The sequence below is a fragment of the Macrobrachium rosenbergii genome, chromosome 9, assembly GCF_040412425.1.
Source record: "Macrobrachium rosenbergii isolate ZJJX-2024 chromosome 9, ASM4041242v1, whole genome shotgun sequence".
NCBI classification, from domain to species: Eukaryota; Metazoa; Arthropoda; class Malacostraca; order Decapoda; family Palaemonidae; genus Macrobrachium; species Macrobrachium rosenbergii.
In genome coordinates, this window is record NC_089749.1 from 15,193,302 (window position 1) to 15,219,406 (window position 26,105).

The following is a 26,105-nucleotide window of genomic DNA, read 5'->3' on the forward strand; positions in this document are numbered from 1 at the left end:
GAAAAGTTTTCTTAAAACCTACAGTAAATCTATAATATTGGTAACTTACAGATCACAAAAGGTAGCTCTGGAACAAGGAAGGAAGTAAGCCATGTATAATGCTGTTCTGCAAAGCTTCTGAAGCACTCAAGTTTATAAAAAAATAAACTGTTATAATGCCTACAACTTCAACTTGTGTTTACATTACTCCAACTCAACACCTCCATATTCCTAACCCAAACCAAAAAACATGGTACTGTACCAAAGCTAACTAAAAATTATTTTTAAGAATGCCTTCAAATTCTGCTACGGTGTAAAGACAATTTTCAATAAAACTTTTAATAAAGGACCAGTTCCAACATATCATTAAGAGAGACAGAGAGAGAGATTAACTCTCTCTCACACTTTAACTTCTACTGCCCAACTTGATAATTTGTACCAATGCTTTCCCCAAAGGTGTTAATGAGTGATGCTACACTCCTAAAGGAAGAAACAAAATGTGGAGCCAAAACCTTGAACATAGGTGATTGGAAGCTTTTCCAGTCCAAATGCCCGTTGAGAAAATATGAATGACAAACAGCTAAAGAATTTATACCTCCAAAAAAATTACTCTTTTGACAAATAGTGAATTACTGTACTGCTTTAGATTAATTTTTGCCGTTGGAGAAACCACTTTCCTTTTTATATTCTAACACTAATCCACAGGACATTTCTTTCTCTCAGCTCAAACTGCTTCTCCTTCAAGGCAATTGCCACCTTCAGATAGCATCTTCATCTTACTTTTCTTAGCAGCTGTTTCTAATAGTTGACACTATACCAGTACGTGTTAATAGTCCGTATATTTGGAACAGACATAACTTTGCATACTTTTATTATTAAATATAATTTAATTACAGCTTCTTAAAAATTTTATAATTGGGTTAATTGAAAATGGAGAGCCTGACAAAATTTCTTTAAGAGATTTGTTTCCAAAACTCGACGTTTGCTGTTGATCATATTTTGGACATTCACATACATAGTTTAACTGTTAGTTAAACTATGTAAGCTATTCATTAAATATCCGAGTCAAATGAGAATGAGCAATTGTAAGATTAGTCAAAATTATCTTTGTCATTCCTTTTGATATGATAAATTCCATATTCTAACACTGGTCTTGATCCATGTTAATTTCTTACTCTCATATTGACTGTTCAGTATATTTTGCCATTTACTGATTATAGTGAGTTTTAGAAAAGTTAAATAATCACTAATAGAAATATCCACATGTGTCTTGTCACATGGGCAAGAATCCAACATTTTTTCCATCTTTATATAATTTGTGAAGTAAAAATTTAACTTGTGCAAAGGTTTTTTTTTTATATAATTTTTAAAAGGTTTTTACAGTACTTCCAGATTTTGTAAAAATTACAAAATACTGTGATAGTATATGCTCTTAATTTTAATGGCTGATCCTATTGCACATAACTGTTGTAAAATCAGAAGCACTAATAGGCAAGGAAAACTTAAGTTTTGTTGGGCAATAAGATTGCAAATCCCAGGCCTGATGATGCAGACTTTTACATCTTAAGCTTTGCATGTGCTTCATGCACTAAATGACAGGTTCCATCTTACTTTCCACCCTCTTCTAACAATTGTTTCATAGTACAACTGTGAGGTTTTTCTCCTGTTACCCCTTTGTAACCTTTTACTCTCAATTTTCCTTTCAGCGCTGAATGACCTCATAGGTCCCAAGTGCTTGGCCTTCGGCCTAAATTGTATATTTTATTCAATTCTAAATGACAGGCATACATGTGTTTAGTACCTCGATTCCAAACAAGCATCCAAAGTTCAATATTTAAAAAAAATTAAATTTAAGAAGTTCATTAATAACTCAAACTCTGATGGAAATAGAAACATCTTCAATCAATACCGAAGATTTTGATAATAAATACATCTTCAATTAATACTGAAAAGTATTATTTCCTTTTGAAATGAGTAATTTTTGCTTTTCTATTCAACCAGTTCTCCATGTGTCTAACTAATCACTCTTTCCATGAAGTACTGACTACTTATCTGAGGAATGCATTGCAATTTATCTGGATTATGTTGCCAAGGCTACAGTCCAACTTGCTTGCAGGCCACACTAACTGACAGAGAACACCAAATTCACTTCATCAATGGATTTAACAATCACAACACATGCTAACTGTGGCTGCCTAAACCAGCTAATGTACATGACAGCATCACCCCCCCTCTCAACAATAGCCCAACAACACCATTAAGCCTATACTCAACTTTATCATAATATTCTCCCTGCTTTTTTATTACTATCCTTTGCTATCCACATAGATGAACTTAAGTTTGATTCAAGTAACAAACAACCACCAAATGAAAATGTAAGAGTTCAAAGGCTGCCCACCTTAGCATGTTGACTTAAGTCAATCCAAAATAAGGGAAATTTTTTTCCCTCTGTAGTAAACAACATCAAGTGAGGAACAAACAATTTAGCAGTATCTATAAGTGTCATAAGACTGAAAAAGCTTCCATCTCCTGTGCTCTTGCATACCTTTGATGGCACTGTTACATAAAAACAAAAATTTATGATCAAATAAATTTTGGAAAGTGGGAGAGATACTTTTGTTAAAAATACAATATTAAATATGTCTGTAGACAAAAATAGTACTATAAACCAGCACTCTAGTGGTACTTTTTTTTTTTAAATGTCTTTATGATATAAATAATGCCATTTCCCACTAAAGTAGTCCAGTTATGAAATCACTTTTTGTTTACAATTGTTTAAGTGTTACGAAAAAATAAAACTGAAATCAGAAAAAATGCCAAAACAACCTACTTCAATAATATTATTGCTTGTAAAAAATAAAGTAAAAAACCAAATTAAAAAACTTTTGATCACAAGTGTTTCAGAAACCTGCAATAACACAGCATAACACAGCCCTTTTGTCACAATAAAGAGATTAGAACTTAAATGCTAGGGAACAACAGTAATGTACACAAGATACCTACACCTACCACTATTTGGTAACAGGTGAAAACAGTACTACATTTAAAATGAAAAAGTGCAGACTAAAACTATTTGGTGGTAACCTTCTTCCATCACCATTAGAAAAAATTACAAGTTACAATAGCACAACCTAACCTTTTCAACTGTCAGCTGATTACGTTTAAACCTTGTAATTGGTAACTCAAATGCTCACAATGCTTTCAGAAGATAGTGTTGCATATCAGCTTTTTTCTTCTGACAGCATATAAGAATAAGTTTATTATTCTTCTCCTTTGGTTTTAGTATAAAAAGAAAAAGATATTGTATATAAAAAAACATGGAACATACATTTAAAAATTAGGAGTATCCTAGTTTTTGTTACCCAAGTTCACAACCTTTTTTGAATTTAAAATTCTTCAAGTTCATAGTCGTAGAGTACTCTAGTCAACACAGGAAAATACTGGAAACCAATCATTTACAGTAATAAGCCCCATTTTCCTATCAGTCACCTGACATACGTTAACAAATGAATTTCTGACATAACAGGCATGCTCTTTGGGATTTTCTCAATCTCAAGTGGCACAAGTTATGCATCTGTGATTCTACTGCTTGGAAGACTGGCAACTTCTACCTACATCTTCCTGAACAACATGCTGACCTACTGTACAATCCAAGTTGTATCTCACTCATGCTTTTTACATGCATTATTAGCTCCCTACCAAAAATGTAAGGGGACTAGTTTATCCCTCTGTTCGTCTGTTTCTATCAGCAGATCTGCCAGTTCGCCCATTTACACTTGTACTCATAAACAGCTGAAGGAACTTCAATCAAATTTAGTTCAATGGTTGATCTTCACTCACAGACAGACATGCATGAAAAGACTGTTTCTGCCTTTTCATCACATTCACCTTGTCATCATAATTTTCTGGGTTAAAAGAGCTCCAGTAAAAATAGGTACAGATGTATACAATCATGTAAAAATGTGCATGAAGGGAGATCATTCATGTCTGTTCATTAAAATACAGATTATTTTCAAATGTTAAAGTATAATTCATCCATTTTTAGAGAATATATACCAATTCCGTCTCAATTTTAGTGTTCTCCATAAAAACTTTTAAATGATTAATGTTTAAATAATTTAGCAAGAATTTCATATTATTGAAATTCTATTCTAAGTCTTTCAGGACATTCCTGGTCATTTCTTTGTACTGTGCCAATAAAAAGTTGATCCTATACAAAGTCAACCAACAGATTTACACAATAATTGACACACAAAATACTGTGTCAAAAAACTGATATTCTAAGACCACACGTAGAGATGTAAGAATAAATGCATACAAAGACCTGCTACAGCATAAAAGTCTGAATTTCCTATACCATGCTTTAAATAGTATACTGTTGTATAAAACCTGCTTCATGTTAGCCAAATCTCTGCAATTTTAGACTATTATTACAAGTATATATATAACCCTAAACACCAGTTCTCATCAGCTAAGTACCCAATTATGATGAAAGTTTGACCTTAAAAGGACATAAATGTGAATTCTGATGCATAACTGAAGAATACTGCTTTCATTTCGTGCCCGTCAGAAAGTTTGTCGCGTTTTAAAACGCAAGAATCAATGTGCCACAAATAGGGCGACCCTATATCTATAAGTTCTTCGTTGGAGGGGTGGATAGAGTTGTTGCCTAGCACACTGTTGGCCCAGCATTCGACTCTCCTAATGGCTAATGAAGAATTAGAGGAAGTTATTTCTGGTGATAGAAATTCATTTCTCGTCATAATGTGGTTCAGATCCCACAATAAGCTGTAGGTCCCGTTGCTAGATAACCAGTTGGTTCTTAGCCACGTAAAATAAATCTAATCCTTCGGGCCAGCCCTAGGAGAGCTGTTAATCAGCTCAGTGGTCTGGTTAAACTAAGAAAAAAAAAATTAGCTGGGAGAAATTGACTAATTGGCATCTTAACTGAGTCTTTTGCCTCACTCACGGTGAATGGAAATTATCATTCAGTTTTGTTAAGTGATCTATGGGGAGCAAACATCGGTCGTGACCTCTCCTCTCTGATTTTGTGGATTACACCTCCAGAATTTTTTTGTGAAAGTGTCTGTGTACGCTAGTGTACTATGTCTACTAGGTGTACCTCATTTGAAAATCGTGTATGAGTGATAGAGTTACACAAAGAAGGTTGTAAAACTGGAGAAATACGTAAGAAAAGTGGTGTAAACCAGCAAACTGTGCAGCGCATTCTGAAAAAATATCACGAAAATGGCGGCCATGACGTACCTCTCACATCTACCAGCCCTGGAAGGCCCTGTATCATTAGTAAGAGGGGTTTGAGAGTGCTGGGAAGGGATATCGAGATAAATCCGATCCTTACTGCTAGACTACTTAAGGTTGCAAATCCAGAGGTAGTGGCAGGAGCATCTGTTAGGACCATACAGCGAAGATTGAGGGAGGATCTGAACTATTCAAAAGTGAAGGCGCGTAAGAAGCCGCTGATAACTGCCAAACAGAAGACAAGACTGAATTTTGCACGTTCATACAAGGACTGGGATCTGGCTAAGTGGCGTCAAGTGCTTTGGAGTGACGAAGCAAATTTTTTTGTTTCAGACAACATGGGAAAGAATGTGAGGCGGAAACCGACATCTGATCCGCTCGACCCCAAGTACCTTGCCACGTGTGAAATTCCCTTCATATGTAATGGTATGGGGATGTTTTGGTGGTAAAGGAAATTTAGTGATTTTGCCTCGTAACAACACTGTTAACAAGGACTCGTATTACACTCTGTTGAACGAGAATTTAGAGGAATCTTTTGAAAGTAGTAACGCAAGTATTTTTCAGGAGGACAGAGCACCTTCGCATACTGTGAAACAAAATGTCAACTGGCTAAAGGACTGTGGAACTGATTGTATAGAAGACTGGCCAGGTAATTCCCCAGATATTTCCCCATTGAAAATCTTTGGGCGATTATCAAAAGAAAATTATAGGACACTGACACAACAACAACTGAAAAGTTGGAGACGGAGTTGAAGGGTGTCTGGGACAACCTCAACGAGGCCCTCTTGCAAAAACTTGCAGATTCCGTCCCCAACAGACTTAACGAGGTACGCAAACGTCGGGGAATGCCTATCAAGTATTAGGCTAGGAGTTAGCGAGTGTTAACCTATTTTTTTTCTTTTTTACTAACCATTAATTTTTAATTAGCATTTTCTTTTACGCAACATGTTTTTTCTTACGAAATCGCTACCGTGACACTCTTTCTGATGGGCACTATTACAAGAAATGAAAAAATTAACTATAATTACATCTACAAAAATTTCACATTCATTCATCTGATAAAACCTATGTTGCATTCATGATTCTATGAAACTCTAGTGTTTTGTATGAGAAACATTACAGCAAATGATTGGTCTCCAACAAACCTCCTGGGGTGCTGTGCATAGACGTACACTTTAAAGTTAAATTCTCCGCATATACTAAAGGTTCAACTTTTAATGTGACATATAAAATTCTGTACTATACAAAGCTATAAGTAAAGGATAAACAGCCTTGTGCATCCGACAACAAACATAACCACACCTTATCTGTGGGATTAGTTTAGTAACAAAAGAAAAAGGGAGCCATACAATATAATGTTCCTCACCTTCATGAGGGAAAAAAAAAAGTGTTAACATTGTTGCCCCATAATGTATAGTAACAATAACTGCATAGATTTTGTATGTCAGCACAACAGTTTTTTTTGTACTCGATCAAAAAATAATAAAAAAACAAAGATAATTTCACATAATTACACAAAAATGTTACTAAAAGGTAAATAAGCTCATTATTAAAGGCTTGCAGATTTCTGTCTGCATTAAAAGGCTGTTTGTGCTGTAGGCTACTACTTCTATGATACAAAAATCTACAACATTCTCATTTTAAGGCAAAAAGTGACATTTTTACATTAATAGTTCTTTCTTACAAACGCTATGAATTCCTTTCAAGATCAGCCACTTAGTATCAAAATAAGCTATACTTTAGTAAACTCCTGACATACTAAACTTGACTGCCACAAACGATGAAGCTTTATCTTGATAAGGCCTATCCTTCTCTCTGTTCTTACAACTTGTGGGGGAGGGGGGAAGCACCATTTAGAAGATTAAACATGTATGGAGAATTCAGTCATTACGAGGTTAGTGGAAGAAAATCATTATTTTAAACTGCAAGGTGGGGCATCATCCAAGGTTACTTGTCAAGCATGAGCCACCACCAAAGAAGCAGCAACATTGAGTGGTAACTCCAAAAGGGCGCACTTGGTTTTGGGTTATTTTGAGCAAAAAGTCTAATACTTAAATGCCACCAAGCATCATCACAATACACATACATTCACAAACTGACTTAAAAGTACATCTGAGGAACGCGTAGAGAGACAAAACGCTTCTATCCCTTGGCCATTAAAAACTTGGCAAGATCTTTCAAGAGACCCCAACAAATTAAATTAAAAAAATTCTACTCCTTACTTCCTACTATGAAGTGGAAGATCTTCATGGGAGAAAACACAAGCCCTCTATGTACGATGTAGGGCAACATCTCATCCACTCCAATGTGCTACAATTACTAACCTTTTGGTCTAAGGGAAGCATCATTTGGTCTTCCGGGCCCTTCGGCACAAACACTCATATTCCTTTGATCTCAAAACATCTCTTTGGTGGACAGACCATTACCCTTGAGCTGCTTATCATATGTAAAAAACCTTCTCATCCATTTCTTTTATCTTCATTGATTTTGCTCTCCACATCAACTCAACTCTTTGGTGTTCTTCATCAAGTTACCGATGACCATTCTTCTTGTGTTGGTACATGTCATACTTTGTCCTAAACAGTGCCCTACACGAACATGAAAATGGCTCTCTACCTGCAAGCAAAGTGTTTGGGGATTAGTTCACATTAGTGTTAAAAGAACACAGCTCATTTCTAATTTCCTATAATATCTACAGTACCCATTAAACTAAATAAATTTCGATAAAATAACCTTCAAAACAAAGTAAATTAACACATGAATACTAACTGCCGTACCCTTGTGCTATATGCATCTACCCTACATAACCTGGCAAACTGTGTAAAAATTATTATACAATACTCTATCGATGAACTATGTCCAATGAGTTTTGAAATTTAATTCAGTAGTTGTTAAACCATGAAATAACAGGATATTCAGGAGGTCGCTCCAAATTTAATAGCTCACAACAGAAACCAATCCATGTAATGAATTGTGTCGCCAACCTCTACAACCTTGAGACTGGGTGGTATCTTTTTAGAAATAATTATCATAGCAATAATGTGAACACTAATGATTCCAACTCGAGACAGAAAATAATAAAATAGCAATTCTGGTAAACACCGGTAATTCTACAGGGAGAAAATAATCTAAGAATTCTTATAAAGCTGTTATCCGCGCCACACACTCACAAAGTCCAACAAGTAGATAACCCATACATACCTGTGGGTATGCATGCATCACTATAATACAAAACATCTCCTGTTTGACAACTTAGGGACTAAGAGTCTGTGTAGATTTAAGATTGTGAACATGACCATATACAGTCGACCCGCGTTAAACCGAACCCCATTTATCCATGAAGTGGATAAGACAGACACCGAAGAGGTCCAGCCGATTTAAAATACATAATGTTCATTCATGATTTAAGATAGTTACTGTTCCTCCGCTCGCCGCCTACAGTTTTCCTTCTTCTGTTAGTGAAGAAAAACGGTAGAGGGCGCACGCATCGGCTACAGCCAAAACCAAAAGTACTTTTACTGTACTCGACTAAAATATTTTTAACCTGTAAGCTACAGTACGATGCTTTGTATGCTTTTAGGAAAGAAAGACATGGCAAAGGTAAACCTTACTGAACTATACTTGTGTTTATGAGGCCAGAGAGAGAGAGAGAGAGAGAGAGAGAGAGAGAGAGAGAGAGAGAGAGAGAGAGAGAGAGAGAGAGAATTGCCATTTCCCTCTATGCAGCTTAATTCTATCATCATTTTTATCATCTTTTATATTTCATTATATATAGAGTACCTTGTAGTCTACTAATATTTTTATTTTATAAAATCTAAATATCATTATCTTACTTTTCTTTTTTGAGAATCAACTTCTTTTTACTTAATTATGCGTTCATGTCTCGGCCTAGGCATCTACATATGTGGCTGAATTCTATAATTTTTACCATGTTTTATTCTTCATTTTTCATCTTTTACTATGAGTTTTAATTCAAACGTTTCTACATTGGTTTATTATTCATACTCTTTATAAAAATAACAAAATACAGTATATTTATAGGTATGTACATAGGTATTGCCAGTTAAACTGGACTATTGGCTAAGACAGTCACCCTGACCCCCTATTAGTCTGTCTTAATGAGGGTCAACTGTATATGACAAGCTTATATATGATTGATGGGGTTTTGATGAAACAAAAACACACACCCCATTCCCTATAACACACAGACTATGCAATAACAACCATGTAGTCTGCATTATATCTCAATATTTAAAATTGGCTATTTTCACACAACAAAATATCTGTGTATGACCCAGTCTGCTGAAGAAAGACAAAGACAAAGGAAAACTTATGGACCAAAGATCCTATAACAGTGACAACTAGTTAAAATCTAATGGTCACTTGTTTTGTCACTAAGGCTATAAATATTATAGTATACCTCACAAATAGCTAACTATATCCCAGAATATGTACACAGGTGATTTTCTTAAAAGTGCACATTACAAAGTGCCTGTATGATTTGCAAGTTTACATACACTTTTATAGTTCTAAAAAGCATCAAAATGAAAAAGAACTTTGAACTGGTGGCCTACCTTCTGAATGCATGATAGCCATATGAGTACGGAGAGTAGCAGCATCACGGTACATTCTTCTACATGTTGGACATGGTCTGGGCTCATGAAAAGCAAGCTTCCTTTGATATTGTTCTGAAAAATCACACTGACTTACTTTGCTGAATGGATGAGACTACAGTTGATCAAATAGCAACTAATTTCAAGAAGAGAAACTTCAGTACTTGAATATCTTCACTAAGAAATCTTCAGACACTAATTTGTTTAGGAAAATGAATTAAAAATCTTAGAAATAAAACAAAATTGAACAAATTTGTAATTACTGATCTAATCCTACTACTGTTCATCACAAAACCAAGGTCCATTTCTGACTCTGCTTCCAACTACATCCTGAAACAAGCAGCTCAAGAGCTGAAACTTTTCAGTTACTGGAATACTGCCTCACAATGCAAGACACCAGGTACTGATGTGGGTCCTTTGAAACTGATAGGAGTGACATTAAATGTAAAATAACAAGAGGTACAGCAACAAACTTATTTCTAACACTTCATCTATGTCTGTGCCAAATTTTTACAAAAACTTATTACACATTAAATTCAAGCATGAGGAGGGAATACAATGAAACTTTCCATGTTTCCAAAGCTGTTTCAATGCACAAAACCCTCATATGCCTGACAAGAGTGAAGATCAAAGTAAGCTGGCTCAGAATTTCACCATGTAACTATCATTTCTATGCTGACTTTGGTACGTCTGAGAAAATTAGTTTAAAATAAAAAACCACATATGATTGCTTAAAAATCTTCCAAACCATGGATACTAAACTATTCAGATAGTCTGAACAGGTATAAAATACAGGCAGTCCCCAGTTTACGACGGGGGTTCCGTTTTTACGCCGCTTTGTAAACAGAAAATTGTTGTAAACCGAAAAATCATCGAAAATCGTCAAAAATCCTAAGAAAACCTTACTTTTAATGCTTTGGGTGTACTGAAAACGACGTAAACTACATTTTTATAGAGTTTTTCATAAAAAAAAACCTTCAAATTTTGATTATTCTGCCGTTTTGGAGCCATATTTCTTCCGTCAGATCAGCGTGCGACGTGTCATAACCCGAACATGCATCGTAACCAGGAAATGATTTCTGATTAATATATTTGAAAAGTGTCGTTTAAAATGCTTTCACTAGCCACATTTATATATGCAATAATAAATAAACCTAGTTTCCTTCAACTTTTAGAAAAAACATCTAACATTTGAATTTGAGTAGTTTAAAAAAGGATGACAAAAATATATGAATACAACACATCTCATTCAAAATAAATCCCATCAAAATGTTTTGAACTTTTTTTTATATCACATTTCAATATTACATATTCAAGAAGAAATAATTAAAAATAATTTAAAAACACATGAACAAACTGACAGGTACACTCCTCTGGACAAAATTCATATGAAAAATACCCTTATGAATAAATCATCAACTACCAAAACTACATACCTAGAGTTGCTTGCACTTCCTGTAGAGAGACCATTGATGGATGAATGTACTGTTGGCCAGATGTGGAAGTAGAAAGGCTACTGGTAGTAGTTGGTGGTGCACACGTTGCTGTAGCTGGTGTTGTTCCAGACGTTACTGTTGGCACTGTCGATAATGCCACAGTTGCTGAGGCTGGTATAGGTGGAAATAAAATTTTTTGTACCACTTCGTTTAGGTTAATTTTGCCCTCCACAATAGACTTTGTTGAAGTTGTGCCTGAAATGTATGGGATTCAATAGCTCATCAAGAACACCACCCAGGAAAATTGTGTGGAAAAAGAGAAAACCATATACATGCAGTTCCCGGTTACCGGCGGGGGTTCCACTCTGACGGTGTGGTGATAACCAAAAATTGCCGATAACCGAAAATCGGTGATTTTTGGTGCCGAAAATAGCCAATTTTCGGTTATCAGCGACTCTGTTACGTATATATCAGCGCTGATAAGCGGAAATTGTACATTTTCGGGTCCGAAAATTGCCGATTTTCGTCGCTAGACAAGCGCCGTAAAACCGGATCGCCGATAACCGAGCCCGCCAATAACCGGGGACTGCCTGTATGCAGCACTGTACTTCATTTGAAAAAAAAAAAAATATAAATATTTTTACATCATTTACCTTACCAGGATAAATGTAAAATGAGTTCTTTTCATTCTTCATACATACACATTACTCATACTGTATATTCATCAAATACATGCATCCAGAATGTTTCCCTGTCTTTTGTCTGCCATACAGAAAAAGGGAGTCTACTGCACAGGTGTCAACTGAGTCTACAGGTATGTATCAATCCTACAACTAACTTTAGTGCAAGCAGTGACACTCCAAGAACTGACAGGATGAGAACTCAAAAGGATTAAAGGGTTTGTAAAGAAAAACTTTATCATGAGTGCAGCTTCTTTCATCAAGGGAGGCTCATATGCAATAATTACATGTGCATAGTGCATTTGGAAAGCCACTCAGTACAAAATCATCGGATAGATGCTTACACTGACACACACACACACACAAAAATAGTGCACATGGTTCTTTTTATGCCCAATGTAATGACCTTTAAATTTTTATTTTTAAAATATTTTAAAAATCATTGTTGTAGAGAATAACATGTTGGCTGTGGCTGAATCAGGACCACATCGTAGAAGGAGAGAGTCTTTTATGATAGGCTTATCAATTTACCTGTAACTCTACTACTTTAGCCTGACTTGCCTAGTATTTTGTCATAAAAAAGTGCAGAATAAAGAGATCACCCACTTGTCATGAATTATTAGAATAGAATAGAATGCTGTATAGAATTTAGGCCAAAGGCCAAGCACTGGGACATAAGAGGTCATTCAGTGATGAAACAGAGATTGACAGTTAAAAGCTTTGAAATGTGTTAACAGGTGGTAATCCTCACAGTTGCACTATGAATCAATTGTTGGGAGAGGGTGGAAAGTAAGATGGAAGAAAGAGAATTTGAACAAATATACAGTAAAACAAATGAAAGGGGTTTCAGCTATGGGCTGAAGGGATGCTGAAAAGAACCCTAAATAATGCCTCCTGTGTATGAGGTGCACTGCTGGTCTAACCCCCTATGGGGATTATGAGTTATTTCCCTTTGTAATGTGATGTATAGCTCTCATGCAATAGAGTAACTCCTCCTGTCATCAATCTTTAATACAAGACATTGCATTTGTAGAATTAATCAATGTAGTCTTTCATCATGCACTAGTCGAGTGAAGTTAACTGGGATACTTGTCTAACCCTCTTTTTTTTTGTGAGAGGAATAAATTAGCGAGTTATATTGGAGTTCCATTCCCTATTTCACTTGCTTGGATCTTCACTGCCAAGTCTTGAGTAAATAAGTCAAACTGATGATCATCATCTAGTGTGAATGACCTTCCCACACAATGCATGAATAAAACTGACCTATCTCAAAGGTACAGATAGCAAAAAGACCACTTTTTGTACAAGCTTCTAGGTTAACACTACTTCATGAAACTTGTAAAGAGCTTCTGTAATATCGTCACATACAAGGGCAAGATCCCGGCTAGGACCTGGCAACTTGTAAAGAAACTTTCAAAGTTCTGAATAACCCCCTTCAATGTAAGAGTTAAGTATATCTTGGTTTAACCAGACCACTGAGCTGATTAACAGCTCTTCTAGGGCTGGTCTGAAGGATTAGATTTATCTTACGTGTCTAAGAACCAATTGGTTACCTAGCAACGGGACCTACAGCTTATTGTAGAATCTGAACCACATTATGACGAGAAATGAATTTCTGTCACCAGAAATAAATTCCCCCAATTCTTCATTGGCAGGTCGGAGAGTCGAACACTGGGCCAACAGTGTGCTAGCTGAGAGCTCTACCCACCCCTCCAATGAAGAACTCTTCAGAGAATAGTTGTCTTCAGAAATGGGAAGATATAGTAACTTGAATCACATATGCAACTTCTGGCTCTGCCCTTATCTCAATCATCAATCTCCACAATTTTCGAAGACAAGTCCCACTACTTCATCTTCTTTCTCCTCAAACTTAAGGCTTAGCTGAAGATTGATATCCCATCTTTGGCCAAAGATGACCAATGCCTCCTGATGCTATGTGCCTATAAGGAGTGGATTAATTTAAGTAGTGGAGGACTTACATCTCAAAATAGATAAAAACTTGTGACTTGTAGAAGTCAGTCTGGAGGTTGAGAGCCAAAGGATGCTTGTTGCAATCCCAGATGCACTGGTTTTCAATTTATCTGACAGCTCCCTAACCACCTTCTTTATAAACAAGTCTGGGGAAGGAGGCCCAAGACCCTCAAGTCTTTAACCCCTTGTGAACAAGTAACATGCCTACATGTTCAAGATTTAGTGCCATAGTTTGAATAAATTTTCCAGGAAAATTGCTCACATCACTTCCATGGGCCATAAATGATTCATGGCAACTTTTACCCCAACTCTATTAGCTAGTCGGCATAGGAAAGAGAGAGAGAGCAGTTTGCTTTGAGATGTCACAGTGGAATGTTGTCCAAAATTCCCATCCAATGACGTCTTGTAAATACTTTACAATAAATATACTCAGAATTTATTACTGATTTTAATACTGTTCCATTATGATATTGTGTAAGCTGTAATTGTAATTTTACAAAATAAAATAACAAACAATATTAGAAAAAACTTATAACTTGGTAAAATAAGCATATTTTTATGACTGTCATTTGGAAAAGAAGCCCGGCACAGGGTTGGAAATATTCTCTCAAAAGCTTTTAAACTGGCCACCCTTAAATTTAGCCCAGTCTGTCTACGAGTGTGCTTAATACATATTTAGCCTGGACTGTGCGGGTTAAAGCCTTATGAGGACAAGTGCTCTTTCTTGGCAGTATATCTGTTCCTTATGACAAAGTTGGCCAGATATAAAAAAAGCTCCAAAAATAATGGTATATTTGCTTACAATCAGTTTCCCTCGCCACAAAACTGGTACTGGATAACCAGATGATAAAGTATAGAAATCATTCGTAGAAGATCCTGCTTTGGAGAACCAATCCACATAACTCTTGAGCTGTTACCTGCACTCCAGATGCAAGAACAGTGAGGCACATAATATGTTCTAAGGCTACATGTGGCGCATGCGCCTTGTTTGAGAGAAGAGCGCAATGTTTGGGGATTTTCAAAAAACACAAATAAGGGCAAACATGAGTGAATAGGTTGTGATGAACTAATCTATTCATATAAAAAATAATCCATCAAGGTTGCTGATATGAAATTATTACCCAGTAACCATGTACAGTATCAAATTCTAACGGAAAATTAAATTAATAGTTCTGATATAGTACTGTACTGTACTAAATTCAGCAGCATAAAGAACTTAAGTCTTTTTCTTACCAAGCAAAAATGTGACTTTATCAAAATCTTTTCACTACTAAATTATCAAAAACCCAGGCTGCTAAGTTAATAAATCACACCTTTTGGAGCTATCAAGACAGTAGAGCCTTGTGTGGTTGTGACAGAAGGAAGGATACCTTCAGAGGCTACAAGAGTTGCATAGTTAATTGGCCCCATTGCTGACGTCATCCCTACTGTCTCCAACAATCCTTCCGGTAGAATCACTCCTGATTTCCCTAACGCTAATGGCAGAGAGGTCTTGAGCATATCAGAATCTCCATTTTCGGGTGGATCAGAGCTGTCATCATCATAATATTCCTCCTGGAAAAATGCGGGTGATTAGTAACTGTTTTGTAAAATGTATACTCATTCAACAAAAAGGGCAACAAAAAAGTTTTGATGAATCGTATAAGAACACTGAGTAACATTGCAATTTCCTTAAGCTTAAGTAATACTCACATTTACATGAACTCGGCAAAATGATTTCAATATATTTAGCTCAAAAGCAATATTAGTCACCCTTCTGTTATGTGAATTACTAAAATCAAACTCAAAAACTGATAAAAACCAGTTAAAATCTGTAATTAAAATAATAATGTACTCAGTACAGCACTTACATCTTTAAAAAAGTCACTACTTTCATTTTTGATGCTTGAGTTGCCATTAACTACCTTCTTTTTACTCTTATCAGTGCTGTCGTTACTACTGTCAGAAGTGCAATTTGGCGGGTCTTCTTTTTTAAATGATTTACTGAAAATAAAAAAGGTAAGATTATGATAGCACTATTAATCCTTCAATTACCATAACATGATAATACAAATTCAATGAGATCTGACTACCACATAAGGATACAAAACTTAACAAGTACATACCAATATTGCTTACTATATCCTTCCATATTTGACTTACATTCACCCACACTTACATCAAAACTTTATAAAAAACATAAATGTGAAAAACAAATCAATTGTAGTCAGTAACTACGTATTGTACATATTCTTTCCAACCAGGAAAACTAAACTCATACAAAAACTTACTTGCTATCACTGGAGGGAAGATCTACGAGAGGTGTGGCTGCATGGAGAGGTAGAGTTAAGGGAGATATGCCATTGGTAACTTTCTGCTGGGTGACTCCACTCTCCTTCGGTACAGGAGAAGACACTGTTTTTGTACTATCAAAGTCTTTTTGTTTCTGTGTTTCTGTTCTGGCATTTGTTTGTGCATCGCAAGACGATTTGCGAGGTCTCTTAGACGGGGGCGCTTCTGCCTCTGAGAGAGACCCTTCGGTACTGTCCATTCCCTCCAAATCACTGGAGGATTTTTGTACTTCTTCAATCTTAAGGGGTTGCTCATCATCATCGTAGTCATCATCGTCGTCATCGTCATCATCCTCATACTCTTCCTCCTCTACTGAATGTTCAGCATTGCTATCATCTTTGGTAGCCTAAAAGGACAAAACTGCAGTTTTAACATCATACATCGTAACCAGAGCTATAAAAAATTATTTTGCACATCACTGAGTTTTCAATACGAATTTTTAATATGAGCATTGCACATTCAAAAACATTCTGTAAATTTCATGTCCAATTTGCAAATCAACTACAATTTCCTTGCAAGATAGTTAAATATAAGTTTTATAATATAAAATGTATTTTTCATAAAACCCCATAAGTCATACAGAACCCTCAATCATGATGCAAATGTCCCACCCTTAGTGATTTTGTACATTTATGGGGAATACCTATTCACAAAAAATAAATGCATATCTAAACAACATTATGGTTTGAGGTACAGTGCAAATAAGAAAGAAGTGTCACTGTATTTACAAAATATGTGTAAAAATAAACTTATGAGCACCTTACTGAAATACAGTACTGGTTAGGTTGATGGCAAAAACCTACAGTTAGCAGTGAAATTCATTTCAGGTACACTATATTTTGTATTTGCAAAAGTACAAAAGACCATAAATATACCTTAAGAGAAATACAACCTACCTGAGCACTAATTATTGCTGAAGTCACATGTGTAAGACCTGTGACATCAAGATTGGTAGCAGCACTCAGAAGACTTGGCAGGAGTTCCTCTTCCACGACAACTTCTCCGCAGTACATGAAATGTAGCAGGGACACAATAACCTGCCAGCCTAACCCATCCAGTATAATAATAGGGTGATCACAGGGATGATCCTGAAAGGGAAATGAGAGTTTAAGTCAGCACAGTATACCAAACAATCAGAATACACGGCACACAGTATTTGGAAAGAGCAAAATAACAAACTGTACACTAAAACCTCAATGTAACATAACCCAACTTAGCATAATGCGCTACGTTGGGACTTGGCTGAGTTAATCTAGCACAGTTGTGTTTTTGCTGAGCAAGTCTTTCCCTTCTGTATGAATGAATGTAATCAAAATACTACAAAGTTTTTATGCAATCATGAATATCATACTCATCTATAAGGGGATTTATTCTTCTATTCATAAGCCTTATAAAGAAAATGACATTTTTATAATAAAATAGTTTTATATATATACTTACCAAGTATATATATAAAAACAAATACGCTCACACAGTATTACTAAATTCAAAACTCATGGCAAAGTGTCAGTTGCAGAATGGGGGTGACATGACATGCCCCACCCACTGCAACAGGAACGTGGCAGCGACTCATAGCCAACAGCTTTATTATATTTTAATGCCGTAATGTCCATGAAAGGAAGGAGGGAGGGCTCCGATTCAGTAATTACTTGGTAAGTATATATATAAAACTTTTATTATAAAAATGTCATTTTTATATAAGTAACTTACCAATTAATGACTTAGCTGAATCCCACAGTCAGAGGGGGGGTTGGGATGAATGGACAATTCTACTCCAAAACATTAAGTGTGGTAATGACTTTGAAATAGAAAGGATGGCTAGCATTGAAACAATGCCTGTCACTTTCTTACCTGATAAGAGAATTATTGCAGGCAAATACTGCCTCTGGTTGGCAATGGCATCAGGGTCAGAAGCATGGGAGCTAAGCACAGGAGTATGTGGAATCCTTACATTCTTCCCAGGCTTACTAAGATGAGACTCAAGAACCTTCTGCCTTCGAAAATTCACCTGCCCTCTACAATAGTGCACATGGTATGCGCATCATAGCAAAGCTTAGTTAGCCTAACCTTGCAGCCTTCGCTAAAATAGTGAAAGCTAGATGAACTAGACTCAGACATAACTAAGTATCAAAAGACCTAAACTAACTAACGAAAACCAAACACGAAATAACTGGCGAAACAGGCAGGACGCGGAGACTGATGTGTTGTTGGTAGCATGGCATAAAATAGAATGAAGCCACTGGCTATGAGTCACTGCCATGCTCCTGTTGCAGCGGGCGGGGCCTGTCACCTTCCCTCACTGCAACTGGCGCTTTTCCGCAAATTTTGAATTTAAGAATGCTGTGTGAGCATAATCGTTAGCTAAGTAATTACTTGGTAAGTTACTTATATAAAAGTTAATTTTCAAAGATATGCATCAGGGGAAATTCACTGACTACACATCCATACACACATTTGTTTCTTTTCTTTAGTTAAAAGTGAGTACTGTACTGTATTTACGGTGTGCAGATATTAAGTAAATTTACTACAACACCAGTAAACATAGGAAAAAGAAATGCATTCCTAAATACATACAAAACATCTACAAAGAAAATGAAAAAGTGATGATGTGAAGATGAAAAAGTCTGTTTTAATGCTACAATTGCAGAACAACTCATGACTTATTTTTAATATTGTCTACTTCATTGAAAACTAAGTATTAGTGAAAGGTTGAGGACCCCCTTATGGGAAGGACATGCCCTTAAATGACAGATGAACTTCTTTACTTGAGGCTAGTGCTGAGAATGTTAGTTTATTGTGTGCATATGTGTGTAAAATTTAGTTTTACAATACTCAAGTTCATAACAACACTATCAATCAGATATTGCTAATTCCATATACAGTACTTAGCAGTTTACATACACAAACTCAAGTCATTTATAAGGATATACCTTTGGTGAAAGTTGACAGGCTGTTGAAGCTTGGTAACTAGGTACTTGACCCTTGGTGAAACACTGCTCTAGTTTACCATTTAAGAGCTTAACAATTTTCTTTAACAGCTTTCAAAAAACTGTTTCCTCATGACAGAATGCTAGTTTTGGTCTGATTTTGGATCTAAATAATTGAGTTTTGTTGTATTATTTAAAAATCAAAAATCAAAACCAAAGTCAGATTATGTTGAAGTTAACCAAGAATAAATTCCTTTCTTAATTAATCATTACTTTTCTCGAAAAACCAAGTAGAAATTTAAACATTCTTTTTCTACCAAGAAGAAAATATGCTAAATTAAATTTTTCAGAATCTCAATAGAGAAAATTTGAATGATGGCACCAGAAACTCAAAGGGCTGACTAGTTGCAAGTGAGTCATGAGGCAGGGACTATAACCTACTCACTGCACTGTTGGCATCACTTTTCCTTCACAACTGGGGACAAATGCAGGTAGATCTGAGGTATAAAAATGCAAATCGCACTGAATTTGCAATCTGCTTCTACAAGGAAACAATCATTCTTAGGTGAGACTGTCTAAAGAACATGAATGGTTTTCTTCTTCCCACAAGCCAGTGCCAGTTTCCCAAGAAAGTACATTAGCAGAGGAAGGATAGCTCATTTACCACAGTGCAGCCTGACATATGTGATGTTTAGACTGACAAGGCCCTGTGCCAGAGTTTAGTTTTGTAGCAGCCTCTACTGAGTGAGCCCTTGCCCAAGATATGGTGCAATCTCCTTTGCCTAACACCTTATATGCATGCCTTATGTCTTCCCACTGCCAGAATGAGATGGCGTTTTTGTAACTGGCAATACCAACAAACACTAATGACACTTGGGCCTAAGATATTGAGTTCTGTGGAAGGTAACATTACAATACTTTCAAGGGACACAACACCATTTTACTCTGATCATCATCTACAAAGCCCCAAAGGGAAGGTATTGGAAAAAATCTTGAATCTCCTTTTGTAGACTAGGAAGTGTTGATCCTTCACAACTTGCAAGTTTTGCACCAGTTAAAAAGAGACCTATGCTAAGGCTGGAATGAAGAAAGTTATTGTGACTGACATCCCTGTTCAAAGCCTCCCTTGAGATCACTTGGTGGCTGGGTGAGACTGCTTACTCTTGAGGTTGGAGTTTGTGAGGTAAGCAAGATGACTCAGAGCTCCCAAAGAGACCTTAACCAAAGCAGAACCAAAACAACTGGGAAAGGGCTCTGAACAAGGTAAAGAAAAAGTTTCATAATGGCTTTTAAAATCACATTTACAATAAGAGCTACACAAACAGCAATGCATGTGCAATACAAGCAGGGAGTAAAAGTTAACTGACTGTACGTAGAGTAAAGGCTATACAGAGCTACTAACCACTGCAATAGCTCTGTGTTAAACATTCTCAGTAAATGTTAATTACCAGATCTGCAGGATTTGCAAATCATGTATGCAATACAATAATTAATATTTTCAGCACATCCATGTAAAATGCACAACAACTACTCTGAGAATCCTATTATGTATCATACACCATATGCACAACAATTTATCCATATACAACTTTTGCCTTATGTTCATGTATACACGCAAAGGTTTTTAAAAATACAGATTATAATTCTAAAGTTAAACTAAAATAGTTTAACTGCTCAGTAATAAGGCATAAATTTATCTGTCAATGCATACAACCCTAAATGGCATGCAGACTGTCACTATAAGAATCTTCCTTTATGGTAATAACCCTTGTATAACACCTGATAAAGTTGTCGAGACTGTCCACAGTTTTTTAATGCTACAGTTTCCAACAGCACATGCAACTTATGCCAAACAAACCTTCAGGATCTTCTTAAAGTAGGCACTGCAGGCTGACAGGACCAATTTGTGCGCTCGGATTGAGTGTCCGTCACAGGCTATTGTGACATCTAGAAAATCCTCATCATATCGCAGAGATTCTAAAGCTGAAGTAACGGTATCACTATAATTGTGCCATCGCAGCCAACACCTCCGTGGCTCCCCCATCCTAAAAAAGAGAAAGTATGATTAAAAACAGGAAAATTAACAGTATCTAAGCACACCATTTGTTAACAAACTATCTTCTAGGCAAATAACTTTTAAACAAATCATCTAATGAAGTTTATCTAATCTTTCGATGGATCTTAATTACCAAACCTCTCCATCAATAGTGCTGAGTTCTGAGACACAAATGGACTCCTCTTCAAGTATAAGTATATAGAAAAATGCAGCTAAAGGTTGGTAAAAAAAAAAGTATCAAAACAGTCACATACGTCTCACCAGAATGGCCATTTTATCTTTTAACATTTGTAAGGCTAGCTCCTAATAAAAACAAGGAGAGTAATGATGCTGAAGTTCTAATAACCATCATTCAAAGTCACAGAAGGGGTTATTTTAATTCACCAGATTATACAATCTTACATTTCTCAAGAGACTTTCTATGTACAGTGGTTCAAATTTATTCTAACTTATAATAAGGTTATTTCTGGATACATGCATATAAACACATTATTTGCATTACTATTTCTGATTAACCTCTTTTATTCAACATGACATTGATATATTGAACGATCTGATTCCCATGTAAATATCAGAACAATCATTTAAGTAATGCAATACAGTAAACTCTGAAGTATAATCAACTCGAAGAGTTCTTGACTAAAAATTTCTGTATTGTACTGGGATAACTGCAAACCGTCCCAATTTTTTCAAAGTCTGTTATCCTTAGCAAATGGTTCAGCAGAGAAAGACTTATGACTTCTCCAGCCAGTTGCCTTGAGGATAAATTGGGAATGGTACCATAATACAGGAGGGGGGAGGGAGGTCCTTGAAAGGTATTCTGTAGCCATTCTGAAAGACAAAGATTACCCAGGGATCCATCCCATTTCTGCCACATTGCCCAATGGCATGACAGGTATCCCCCCCTACTCAACAGCTGGAAAGGGGGGAATGCCAACCTCAGTGATCCCCCTCCTTCTTATTCCATCTATCTTCCTTCCTTGCCATACCTTGGGGGAAGGAATCTGAAACATTTGGTGGAGTCAGAGGTATAATATTCCCCTATGACACACCACATCATCACCAAAGCTTTTTTGCCTTCTTTCTCTTCTTTCTAAGCCACTGTGAAGGAGACAAACTCGAACACTCCTACAGGGAAGATCAGGACTCTAAGTCCAACCCCTAGCCTACAACAGACACATCAGCAGGGATCCACACATGCAGAGGACATGAAGCAACCATACACTTTTGTTCACTTCAACACATTAATAATGTAAACAAGAAATTCACCCAAGATACATATAAATCCAGTGAAAAGTTTCACCTTAACAGCCAGTTGGAGCACACCACAATGTCTTAATTGATGACAGGTGAGCTGCAATTTCCCAACTCCAACTACTACCATTAACTGCCTAGTTAACAAGTTTAAACTACCAATTCCAGCTAACAACCATTTGTGTTGATGTTAACACACAAATGGTTAGCCTATCAGGTAATCCTACAGTTTAGGGGTCCAAATTCACTGCTTCCTTGTGTGTGTATAAGTTTTCTTTTGTATTTTCAATTTTTTCTTTTGACAGATCTGCAAGCAAAGTATATTTGCTAAAAAACCACCAGTTTATCTGCTTAAAGCAGCAGAGATTGTAAAAACAAAGGGACTAAACCTCTGCACCTCATGCAAATACTGTTGTGTACCCACAACTGTATTTGAATAAGCACTTTGGAAGTTTAGGCCGTAAGATATGGCAGGAGCTCCTTGGGACGCCGTGTTTAGCACTAGACCCTCAGGATCAAAGTATTATATGCACCCATTTTGGCCATTTGCCAGTTTGGATGTTACGGCCTAAATGACCAGTGGCCGAAACAACTAGGACCCCCCAGAACCAGGCAGGAACCTGGCATAGGCCCATGTTCTTCAGCAGCCACTTCTTGATAAATCTGAAAAAAGTAGCAATTTATGTCTACATAAGATTTACGATTTTCTCAAAGTTCTTTGGGTCCGTATCCCCTAAGACATGGTTTTGTTTATTTATGCTCCCCCTTTATTCCCTTTTTTTTCACAATCTCTGCTTCTGTAAGCTGATAAACTGCTTATTTTTTCCATTGGTTTCCACGATTCAATAAACATTTGAAAAATCTGTGTGCAATTTGGACCCGTAAACTGCAGGATTACCACCTATAGGATAAATGGTTTGTGTTTTTATTAAGCTGCAAGAATTTTCTACGTTAGCAAATATGGCCTAGGCAACAAATGTTCGTAAACATTCGAAGGATTCACACGCCAGTTTTTTAAAGTAGGCTAACGTAATTATCGAGCCTTTTGTATCGTTTCCTTGACAGGCTAAGCAAACACATACATTTGCTACGAAAGTGATTCTTCATTTCTCCAAATATAGAAATATAGATATTTCTGTCATTTTTTTCTGCATGCAAATAGCAGACAGGCTACTACTACTACTACTACTACTCCATTTCCCAGTTTCACGGACACGTAGACCTAAGCTACATGGAAAAGACTGGTTCTATAGCATGCGCTTCATTATTTCAATTCTTAACAGTAATTTGCAAACACTGAATGCATAATGGGATTTGAGTTAGTGGCGGCCATGCCAAATCAGCCGTTGTTATTAATTAATGCTGGTTGAATGTCGACGACGGATTTCCCTAAAACCACGCCGAACGATTTCTTGGCCTAGGCCTCCCGAAAGGGTAGGCCTATTTCCCGACAACAGCCTCAGACTAGCCTGTGGGGCGTGAATGTACCCGAGGAGTGTCGCCTTTCCCCAAGATCCCGAATAAAACATGACGTACGGACGCTGCCAACCTGACAAAAACGAGGTTAACCTCAGCCTCAGCGAGGCAACAAGGCCTACCGTACACTAGGCGAGGTCGGGCACTACCTCGCATCGCCCTCACCCTGCGATTTACCTCGCGAAACGGTTGTCGACGCTTCCCAAGTGGCAGACAAACGAGGATGTCGGGACACCAATCCTTCGGGATTATCACGCGAGTCCAGGAGACATGACGACCTCGCCTCTGGACGAGAGAGGAAGAAGGAACCGATTGTTTACATGGAGTTGACCTCCAGTTTTCGCCTCATTCCATCACTCTGGCGGCGCTCTGGAGGCCCTGAACGGCCTTTAGGGCTGTCTCTCGGCAGTGTGGACTTAATAAAAGCGTCTTTAATTGAATGACCAACCTGGGGACGTTTGTATGACCTCGGCTGACCTCTCCCCCCAAGGTAAATATTGCAGGAAAAACACCTCGCGCCTCCCTCCCTCCCAGTCTCGTACTCGATCGGTGACGCCTAAGCGTTGTGAAAAGTATCAAATATCAAAATAACTAGTAGATTTAAAGGTTTAACTCATTCTCTTTAAATCAGATTGACATAAATTATTACGTATTAGTTTATGAATGCCATTTAATCCACGTTTTCTCTATAAAACTAAGTTTCGTCTACATTACTGGAATCATCCCAGAAGTAAGGAAACAAGTACTTTTTGCTGAACCGAGTTATTTGACCTTGAAAATGTGTCTATTAATTCGTCTATAACAGTTTAAGCAGCAAATGGAACTTTTCAGCTAAATTTGAGACTATCAGACAATATCCTGATGCATTTCAGATAGATTTTCGGAGACCCTGTTTCATGAAATAGTGATTAGGCTGCCTTTTTAGACGTAAAATGACCTTTTTTTCGAGTGGTTGAGATCTTTTCAGCGTGATTACAACTGCCGTACATTTTAAGAAATTTGTAACACGCACATTATATATATATATATATATATATATATATATATATATATATATATATATATATATATATATATATATATATATGTATATATACTGTGTATATGCGTAGTTTTTCCACTAGATTGCTTTACTAATTACAATACGTAACGCCAGTTACGCTTCTAGACAAAACTTTATAAGCAACCTGTCATTTGTACCAAAAAATTATAATTTCCTTACGTCTGTGCACCGCTCACGAAAAATGAAGTTCTGCACCTGATAGTCCAATCGAACTATATGACATTGTGAATGTAACCACTTCTCATTTCCATTTTAATTTACGGTTTGCTAAAGAGAGCCGAAGTAAAGTCATCTACATTTACAAATAGATATTTAAACAACTGAAAGTGAGTTCTAGGTTATTTAATTTAACAGATATCGAAGAAATTAAAAACCAAAAATGTTAAGACGCTACCATCTTCATCTTGGCTTACCAGAGATAGCTACCGTCCTCATCTTGGTATTCAGAGCAAAAGATCTCTGCAAAATTTCAAGACAAAGGCTTGCAAAAATTGGTGCCGTGACTACCGTGAGTACAAGAAAGCAGAGAACCTGGGATAACTGCTCTCTTCGACTTAAGGAAACAATCCTTTCAACAATTTATGAAGTCAGCTTTCAAAACAAGACTCTGGGTAATTAAAGGTGAAGAATTTTACAAGATAACTGACATCTTCCTCTTGGTGCTCAAAAAGACATCTCAGAATCCTAGGACAAATTTAAATAAGACAGTAACTGCCTAAAAATGGGTGCACTAGCCCATCAGTAAACCAAGAGGTTTAAAATGGGCGATAATCTGCTTTGTTGATCAATTTCATTTATCGTTATTCGCGACGTCAGCTTGTCTGATGTAGCCAATGCAGTGGACAATATGTAAAGAAATTATCTTGCCACACAGAGCCAAGCCAATGATATTTTGCAGGGAAAGTGTACATGCTTAGAGTTCTTTAATTAGTCTTTCAGTCAGAGCTTAACCACAGAACTATATAACAATAATCTAGATGTTCAAATATAAACAAGACTTTCAGATAGTACAAAAAACCAGGAAGGTTTAAGTGTCAATAATTCTGCAATCATACTTTCA

General features: G+C 36.6%; 1 protein-coding gene across 9 annotated transcripts; it reads right to left on the minus strand.

The window, feature by feature from the left end:
• Positions 1 to 4,831: 4,831 nt before the first annotated feature.
• Positions 4,832 to 24,532, minus strand: LOC136841491 (protein abrupt-like). Of its 9 annotated transcripts, none has more exons than XM_067108436.1 (9): positions 24,431 to 24,532; positions 21,055 to 21,241; positions 17,166 to 17,357; positions 16,209 to 16,615; positions 15,789 to 15,921; positions 15,309 to 15,492; positions 11,288 to 11,542; positions 9,813 to 9,926; positions 4,832 to 7,854 (listed from the first exon to the last, which is right to left on the minus strand). In XM_067108436.1, the coding sequence occupies exons 2-9, from the start codon at positions 21,238 to 21,240 to the stop codon at positions 7,769 to 7,771; spliced, it is 1,557 nt and encodes a 518-aa protein (XP_066964537.1). In that variant the 5' UTR covers position 21,241; positions 24,431 to 24,532; the 3' UTR covers positions 4,832 to 7,768. The 9 variants fall into 9 exon arrangements, with proteins under 9 accessions (XP_066964537.1, XP_066964542.1, XP_066964536.1 ...); XM_067108441.1 differs by having other exon boundaries at positions 15,252 to 15,492; positions 24,431 to 24,528; XM_067108435.1 differs by having other exon boundaries at positions 15,252 to 15,492; positions 24,160 to 24,512.
• Between the last annotated feature and the right edge of the window lie 1,573 nt (positions 24,533 to 26,105).